Source organism: Lactuca virosa, chromosome 4 (genome assembly GCF_052849685.1).
Source record: "Lactuca virosa cultivar CGN04683 chromosome 4, Lactuca_virosa_CGN04683_v6, whole genome shotgun sequence".
Lineage (NCBI taxonomy): Eukaryota > Viridiplantae > Streptophyta > Magnoliopsida > Asterales > Asteraceae > Lactuca > Lactuca virosa.
In genome coordinates this window covers 97,480,788-97,490,076 of record NC_136429.1, presented here as the reverse complement: position 1 = coordinate 97,490,076, position 9,289 = coordinate 97,480,788, and the positions used below count along the sequence as shown (strand labels likewise).

General features: G+C 35.0%; 1 protein-coding gene across 14 annotated transcripts; it reads left to right on the top strand.

Moving 5' to 3' along the window:
* Positions 1 to 466: 466 nt before the first annotated feature.
* Positions 467 to 8,947, top strand: LOC145106558 (uncharacterized). 14 transcript variants are annotated; one of them, XM_079043517.1, is made up of 16 exons: positions 468 to 696; positions 776 to 850; positions 1,017 to 1,051; positions 1,133 to 1,513; positions 1,594 to 1,642; positions 1,732 to 1,769; positions 1,914 to 1,968; positions 2,114 to 2,145; positions 2,222 to 2,264; positions 2,345 to 2,413; positions 2,562 to 2,601; positions 2,738 to 2,819; positions 3,255 to 3,307; positions 3,425 to 3,521; positions 7,865 to 8,756; positions 8,849 to 8,947. In XM_079043517.1, the coding sequence occupies exon 15, from the start codon at positions 7,865 to 7,867 to the stop codon at positions 8,690 to 8,692; it is 828 nt and encodes a 275-aa protein (XP_078899643.1). In that variant the 5' UTR covers positions 468 to 696; positions 776 to 850; positions 1,017 to 1,051; positions 1,133 to 1,513; positions 1,594 to 1,642; positions 1,732 to 1,769; positions 1,914 to 1,968; positions 2,114 to 2,145; positions 2,222 to 2,264; positions 2,345 to 2,413; positions 2,562 to 2,601; positions 2,738 to 2,819; positions 3,255 to 3,307; positions 3,425 to 3,521; the 3' UTR covers positions 8,693 to 8,756; positions 8,849 to 8,947. The 14 variants fall into 14 exon arrangements, 13 of the variants coding, with proteins under 13 accessions (XP_078899647.1, XP_078899646.1, XP_078899648.1 ...); XM_079043518.1 differs by having other exon boundaries at positions 2,222 to 2,270; XM_079043521.1 differs by lacking the exon at positions 2,222 to 2,264 and having other exon boundaries at positions 467 to 696; positions 1,732 to 1,843.
* Positions 8,948 to 9,289: the final 342 nt, after the last annotated feature.

Genomic DNA, 9,289 nt, shown 5'->3' with positions numbered 1-9,289 from the left:
TTGTAGAAACAAAAATAAAAGAATATTTAATTTCTGTTTTGATAATGTTTTTAAAAATTATCCTTTTTTTTTCGAAAAAAAAAACTTATTAATAATCTCACTTTATTTTAGCCCATAAAATGTTCATTCAGTTGGTGGCTTTTTGTGAGAAACCGTCGGCAAGGTATTCTGAGAGACTACCGGCAATGTATTTTGTGCAGGCAAGTTAATTTGAGGGATGTTATTTTAAGTCCGGTCTCATCTAAACAAATTATAATTTGATTGTATCTGTCTTTACGATTCAGTATTTAAGAGGCACGTTATTTTAAATATATATATATATATATATATATATATATATTTACTACATTATTAAACATATTAAACATATTGCTTCTTTCTTGAAAATTAAAAGGTATAAATCTTATAACACCATGTACAATCCTATTAAGCTTAAAATGAAAGCGTGTACGCACGCGTATCATTGTAACTTACGGTCTTGACTTCTTCTATGTATAATGTTGGAAAACCCTAATATCTTCCATCAGCCGTCTGTCTCTCCCAGATCTCTTCCATCTCCCTCCTTACTCTCTTTAATCTTTGGCAGCCTCCGTTACCACCATTAATGACACCATCGCACAACATTAACTGGAAATCGTAACCCTAAAGTGGCTTCATCATCGCCACCAGACATCTCACACTATAAACCGGATCGAGGTGGGTTATTCAAGAGTTTCATTATGTTTTTACCTTATTTTTGTTTTCCCTTGATGGATTTGTTGAATGTTTCACATAGGATTTTGTTCAGATTATTTATACGCTTTTGGACAATCAGTTAGTCAATCCCGATTCCGTGAATCATTATAACCAGGTGTGTTTGGGTAGTCTGTTAGAATTTTACTCAATTTTTTATGTCAATTTCATGAATCAGATGCGATGTATATATGGTTCATGATCATATGGAAACTGGATGATTTTCTTAATTATCACATTCTTCTTTTTCAACGGATTTTGTGTAATTTGGTTGATGGTGGCAGCGAAACATCCATCTATGTCAAAATTGAAAGGAGAGGTGTGTAATGTGTATCTCTTGTTCTAATTCTCTCAATATTTATTATTTTTTTAAAATCTACATCCACATCAAATGTTGCAGGTAAGAGTCCAAGATTGAAAGGTGAAAAAAAGGGGCTCTTTGCTACAAGATCACCACATCCATACCTAATTGGTCCTACAGTAGCAAAAGTAAGTTACATTGTGTAATTTGTGTATAATAATCATTACAAGATATTAAAAACATTGATTTTGGTTCAAAAGTTTTTATTTATTTATGTTTTTCAGGTAAAATATATCACCACATTGTGTCAATTACATTATGCATATGTACAAAACCCCTAAACTAAAGTAGGAATAAAACCTATTTTTAACGGTTTTTATGAAGTGGCTACATAAATTTATGATTTTTTTTTTGCACGGACACAACTTTGGTGGCATAATTGGGTTGAGGGCTTGAGGCTCAAGTTGAAAGACATGTGAGGTAACTGGTGGTTTCTTGTTGTTGATTTTTTTTAATAATCATTAATATAACAAAAAATAACATGAATATTGTTTGAGCAGGATGCCTTGACTTGATTTTGTGGTGGTATGTGCAAAAAGCATGATGGAGGTAACCATTATAAATTATAATATGAAAAATCTCATAAGGCTTGGATTTATTTATTAAAATGTTGTAATATGGTTATTTGTCAATTGCAGCCTTCGAGTCGCCCTCCTCCATAACCACCACATACAAGGTAATAAAAATTAAGCAAAATGGTGTGCTTTTTCATCTTTGGGACCCAAGGAAACCTCAACCAAATCAGTTACGGTATAAGGTTTTATATATAATTCTCTATCTTATTCTCATCTATTATGTTTTTTATTGATTTTTTGTTCAGGATGTTCAAAAATCGACACATCCACATACACACATCGACAACATTCAACACCAACGTTTGCTCTCTCTCTCTCTCTCTCTCTCTCTCTCTCTCTCTCCTTATTGATCATGAAACCTGAAACATTTTTGTTGATTTGGTGACTGACATCCTCTTATTTCATTTCATTTGGATTCTGTTTTGATTTCCTAAATTTATGATAGATGAGAAATCAGTGATTCCTAGGACTTGACAGGTAAAAATAACATTTTATTTACAAATGTATATGATTCTTGACTATTTACATAATTTCTTTTGAATTGTACTGAAAGATTTGCCTTGAGATTGATCTAAGTCAGCCTTGGCCATGCTCCGGTTACGGTCTTACCTCTCATGATCACTTTTGCTGCTTTTGCACAAGTAGTTGCTTATTTCTTCAGGACTTGCATTTGCAGGTTATTACTGGATTACAATAGGCCTTGACCATCCACAACCACCCCTGTTACCCTCTCTACTCGAAAAAGGTAATACACAAGTACTTATTTCCTTATCTTTAGTATTTTTTTCTTCTATATCTTATTTATAACCGAATACCTGGTTGTGCTAAATTTACCCTTTTATTTTAGTATCTTTGAATGTTACATACTAATGGATTTTTTGTTTTTTAATTAGCTTTGACAGGGTTGTGAACAGTTGAAATCAGATGCGATAGGTAATCCTGGTCAGGCTGTTTCAGTTATGGCCATTGATTTGTTTCCTTTTTAGCTGTTTTCTAGATTCGAGAATCTTAAATTTGGTATTTTCTCCCCAGGTTAATATAAAAAGATATGTTATTGTTTTTTTTATAGGTTTACATAACATGCACTCCCAAGTGTTTGACGAAATCATAGAAACTATGACCCAAGTTTGCTATACTCATCTCTCGACCTGGTATAGTTTGTCTTTCCCATTTTCTATTGGTTTTCCAAACTATTTTGGTTGTTTTTAATTTATTTTAGTAGTTCTAAATTTTGGAACTTTAGTCAAGGGAATGCCAGTTTACTTGGTTGGGGATTTCACAGTGAACCGGGTGGAAACAAAGATTTGTAAAGATTAACCTTTTGTATTTATTTCATTTCACCAGATTTGGAAACAAGATCTACAAAAAAACTAACTTTTATTTGTGTTCTTTTTCAATTTAACCAGATTTGGATTCAGAGATTTATAAAAAGAACTTACCTATTGTATTTTTTTTTTTTACATTTTAGGGATGAAAACAATATGCACCTTTAATTTTTTTTATTATTTGGTTTGTATGAGCTTGATCAATTAAACATAAACTTATTTCTTGATGAACTAAAACTTATTTCTTGATGTTACTTGTAGAATCTTGATCAGGATAGGAAAAGAAAGAAATGATAAAAGGCTATATATGAAGGGTGAGTATTTTTGTTTTATGCGTTGAATATTTTGAAATATTAAACACCAATGTGTTATTTTGTGTATCTACATCATATTGTAGAATATTTAAATAGAATTTTGATGGAATTTTGTAGGGGAATGAGGAGTTAGGGCCAATACAAGTGAGGGGAATGAGGAGTTAGGGCCAATACAAGTGAGGTGAATGAGGAGGCTATAATTTCATATTTCTAGGTATATATTCATTTAATGACAGTTCACTAAAGACGAGTTATTATTATTATTATTATTTTAATCTTAACTTAAAGAAGATGGGTTGGTTTCCAAGTTAGAAGTTATTATCTTTCAAAGCAAATTAGATTTCACTGATAGGGTTTTCATTACCTTCGTATCAAAGTGGGATGTCCAATCATACATGTTTACAAATAGAAATAATTGTTGAAATAAACTATTTGCACCCGTCGCTTGGCGCGGGTAAACGGCTAGTATATATATATATATATATATATATATATATATATATATATATATATAACTTGAATATTAACCAACTCTATAAAATAAACTAATAATATTGTTTAGTTATAAATTATAATTTATAAATAACTACTAAAAAATTAAATTATAGTTAATTATTTAGTGATAATTTTTTTTATAAGAAATACATATTAAAATATTATATTAGATAATAACGGTTATAAATTGATTGAGTCTCTCTATACCTAGTCTTTAGGATACTTACTCACGTGTATGTTACTCCCTAATTATAAGGAGCTAAGTTAGGTATCGGTTCACACTTTCCATGTATAAATTAATGTACATGTTCAGTCTATCAATACATAATTTTTACGGTACATTCTGTACAAACTATTATGGTATCAGAGCTGTAAGGATACAATTTTTTTCTCCCATTCTATTGTGATCGTCTTCCTGAGTGTAATCACCACCATGGTTGCCACCAACCCACAACTTCTTGCTATAGCTCACATTGCTTCCACGAATCTCAATTTTCAAATCCCCTCAATCAGTATCAAATTAGACAGGGGCAACTACTCCTTGTGGTGCACCATAATTATTTCTGCCCATGAGTGCTTTGATTAAGATTCCTTCATCATCAATCATGTTACCCCACCTGCAACAATCCCACCCCCTGTTGCTGAAAACGCTGTAGATGGTGATGATGGTGCCCTTATTAACGAAGTTTATCCGATCCCAAATCATGAATACGTTACCCGGAGAAAATGGGATTGTTATGTTTTCCTCTGGTTGAAGTCTACATTGTCTGATCGCACTCTTGCTACTGTTGCCCACTCATCTTCTTTACACCAGGCGTAGCAAATTCTTGAACGCACCTTCCGAGCGCGGACTAGGGCTAACAAAATGGATTTAAAATTTCAATTGCAAACCCTTTCCAAAGGGTCACTCTCTATGCTTGATTATCTAGAACGCAAACGACAACTTGCAAATTCATTGGCTACCTATCTTACCCCTGTCAGTGACGATGACCTTATCCTGTATATTCTTCATGGTCTAGACTCATCTTATAGTTCTTTTGCCTCTTCCTTTCTTATGCACTCTGAAACTACTTCTGTGGATGATCTTGTGGGTTTACTTCTACAAGAAGAAGCTAGAATTGTACAAGACCTTACCAAACAAACTGCCACTCAATTACCCTCGCCAACCATACTCGCTCCTCCTCCAATAGTTCCAGCAACACACCAAGTAGCATGTACTCATCCCATAAATCGCCCATCTGCTTCGTTTTCAGGAAACAATTCCACCTCCAGGCCTTCTGATAATCGTCGGCGGCGTCTCCGTTGTCAACTCTGTAACAATCTTGGCCATGAAGCCATAAATTGTTGGCAAAGGGGCAATCAAACTGATTACCCCTCCAAGCGTCCACCTCCTTATGATCAGCCAATATCAACTGAATCCTGTCAAGTTCATCTTGCTCACTATCACAATCCATCTACTGTTGTGGACCCCTCCTGATATTTTGATATGGGCGCAACGGACCATGTTACCCCTAACTTGAACAAACTCCAACTCAATGACCGCTATACAGGGGATGACAAGTTGCAAGTTGGTAATGGTAAACAACTTCATATTACTCATTTTGGTTCTTCTTCATTATCCTCATTGCATTTACCTAAAGTTTTTGTTGTTCCTCTTCTCACTAAATATCTGTTAAGTGTTTCTCAGCTTACCCAAGATAACAATGTTTTCATGGAATTTTGGCTTAATCATTGTGTTATTAAGATATTACAGGGCACTCTGATCCTATGGGCTACGTTGACCATTGTGTGTATGTTGGATATAGTGTCTAAGTCCATAACTATATTTTGTATGTACTTGACCCGACCCGGCATGGTCCATTTGGGTTGCATGGCATTGCAATAATTGGATAGACCAAAATGAGAGAAAGGACACTTAAGGTTTATTAATATATTATAAGAGTAATATATTAATAATATTATTTAATTAGTATTGATCAAAGAATTAATCTTGAATTAATTAAGTGATCAAAAAGAGACTAATTAAATATATGGGGTTGATTATGTAAATAATATATTCTTGTATAGTGGGCTAATGATCCATGGTTTGTATGGATTGGGTTAAAACCCATAAGGTGCTCCATGGATAGTCCATGGGGTTACAAACCCATGGATCATGGAATATGGAAAGCCATCACAATTAGGGTTTACATGGTGTAACCCTAATTGTGTCACAACTATATAAAGGCTCCTTGTCTAGCAAAATTGGCACTACTACAAGCAAGTAAGAGGGCTAGCCAATTTTTGAGTATAGTGTAATTCTCTCAAGGTTATTCCAAGAATTGTGGTGTTGTGTGAAGAATTTGAGGCATCACATTTGGGGTGCTAGGCTCACAAAGTCATCAAGGAATCCAAACTTCTAAAAGGTATGTTATTCTACTTGAATTTTGTATTGCAAGTTATTATGAACCTTGGAAAAATCATTTTGCATGTATCTTAGTCAAACATAGATCCAAGGTTTCTATGTTTGCATGTACACCATAGGAGTGTTAGAATGCTCAAAACCCAACAGTGGTATTGAGCCTAGACTTGTTTGTTTGATACTTGATGCAAAATAGCTGAAAAAGTCGAAATTCCTGCTGTCTGCACAGGAGACTCGCCGAGTTCATAGAGGGACTCGACGAGTCCAAGCGTATCTTCAACCAACTCGGCGAGTCAGTTCTTGCACTCGATGAGTTGGCCAGGCAGAGTGCAGATTTTTGATTTTTGCTGCTGGAAATGGGCTAGAAACATTACCCTAAACTGTTTTGGTGTTATAAAACTTATTTTAGATGGTGTAATGCTTATGCAAATCCATTTACAATGACAAATATCAAAATTCCATGTTTTATATGTGTTAATATGATTCTTGAAATTTTGATATGAATGTTCATGTTCTTATGAGTTTTAGAAGATCATAGGAATTATGTGTAACTTGCTTGTAAGTATGATTCTTGATCTTAATGGCTAATCATGGAGTCCATAACTTGTCCTCAAGTTATGGATTACCAAAAGTCACTTCTTTAAAAGTGTCATTAAAGAATAAAAGGTTACATAAAAATGAAGAGTCTTCATTTTAATGAACCATTAAGCTCATAAGTTATGAAATGAAAGGTCTTGAATAGTTTCAATACTTGCCCTCAAGTTTTGGAATTTGTAAAGTCTTACACCCTAATACTTTAATTTCCAAATTGAACCTTAGAATTTTAAAAGTTTAAAATTCAACCCTTATACTATTATTATATTAAAAGTTTAAATATATAGATATGTATAAGAATAAGTCAGTCTTACCGTTAGCAGGCCTCATTCACGAAGCCGAATATAAGGGGGTATAAGGTTGTTGCCTATAAAATGGCAGCTTAATGGGTGTCCACTCTCACCCACCGCTTCCTTGACTGGTGGAGGGTCGTTAGCCGAAAGGGTAGGACAAGGACTTTAAATCTTCATTAAAAGTATAATGAAATTATAAAGTAACTACATTTTAATAATTCCCAATCTTAGTTACTTTAGGAAAATGTGAAATAGGTGCTAACCCATGAAATTACACTTTGTACCTTACCAAGTCGTTAGTGGAGCGCGTGTAGTTTACCGGCACACTAACAAGGACTAGTAAGAGTGACAAAGGGTAACTTAATTTTATCATAGATCGGTGGAGTGCGTGTGGTTAACCAGCACATCGATTAGGAGATAAAAAGTTAAGGGTACCAAGTCAATTTGCATGGTTATTCACACCTTGTTTGTGATCCTCGGCATCCCAGTCACAAACTTGAGAGGGCACAATCGAGATTCAAACATGCCATTGAAAGTTCAATGTATCTCAAAAGATCTAGGAATTTCAAAACTAATAAAACTTAACAATTTATTTCGTTTTCGTAGTGGAAATTGGTAAATCGTCATTTACCTACCTTCAAATATTTTATAGCTTGGATTATGACATCCCTCTTCCAACTATAAATAGTTTGTTGGATCCTAGCCTTAATACTTCATTTGGGTGACTTATTAAGGACTCTTTATCTAATAAAACTTGTCTTTATTTCTTTTCAGATGTCTTCCAACACTGCTTCTGGCTCAAACCCTACAGGCTCCTTTTCCCTAATGAACTTGTGTAGGAAAATCATTTTTGATGGTTCAAATTTCAATGAATGGATTAGGAACATCAGAATGATTACTCGCTATGAGGGCAAAGAGTATGTCCTCGATAAGGAGCTAAAGCTTATCGATGAGTCAACTGCTACTCCTGAGGAGATTGCTGAGTACACTACCCATGAGAAAGATGCCACTAAGGTGTCTTGCATCATGTTGGCCACAATGACAGCAGAACTCCAGAAATCCTATGAAGATTTCTACCCTTTTGAGATGCACCAGGATCTGATGGATAGGTACCATCAGAGTGATCGTCAGGAGAGGTATGAAATCATTTCCTCCATGATAACAGCTAGGATGAAAGAGGGAGAATCCCTCACCGGTCACTTGCAGAAAATGCAAAGGTTCGTGGACCGATTATTGAAGCTTAATGTGGACTTCCCTGAGGACATGGCGATTGACATCATTCTCCATTCCTTACCTCCAAGTTATGATCAGTTTCGTATGACTTATCATATGAACAAGGAGGAAGTCACACTAAGTAAATTTCAAGGACTTTTAAGGACCGCTGAAAGTGGCCTTAAATCAGCTGTTACTCCTACTCCTACTACCGCCCCTGTCTTGGCAATTGGGCAGGGAAAGGGGAAGAAGAGAAAGACCCCTTCGAAGGGTACCAAGGGAAAGTCTCTTGATGGCTCCTCTTCAAGTGGAACCAAGAAAGGTTCCATTCCTCCTTCTTCAAACCCAATGGAAGCACAATGCTTCTACTGCCAGGAAAAGGGGCACTAGAAACGAAGCTGCCCCAAATACTTGCAGGATGTAAAGGATGGGAAAGTTAAACCCACCCATGCAGGTATTTACACTATATTGTCTAATAAATCATTGAAAACTAACTCTTGGGTGCTTGATACAGGTTGTGGTATTCACATTTGTACTGATTTGCAGGGCCTAAGAAGAAGTGAGAAAGTGGAGCACGGGAAGATAAACTTAATCATGGGGAATAGGAAAGCATCACCTGTTACCAAGATATGAGTTTATTTTTTATTGCTTAATAATGGGTTAATGTTAGATTTGAATAAATGTTGTTACTCGTCTGAAATGGCGAGAAATATTATTTCCTTTCATGGCTTGTACAAACAAGGGTTTTCCTTTTCATTTGATAATGATAATGGTGCTATTAATGTTTATTACGATGATGTATTTTTTACTTTAAAGCATTACCTTGTGATGGTGTATATGAAGCTGTGAATGTTGTAGATAATCTAGGAAATAATGTGTTGTGTATTGATTCTTCAAATAGCTTAGACAAAGCATGCTTGTGGCATTGTCGTCTTGGACATGTCAACAAGAAGCGCATAGGCCAACTACAAAAGGCTGGAGTTTTGG

Excerpts from the sequence above, each read along its gene's own strand:
- LOC145106558 (XM_079043522.1), top strand. The coding sequence starts at position 7,865 with ATGTCTTCCAACACTGCTTCTGGCTCAAACCCTACAGGCTCCTTTTCC.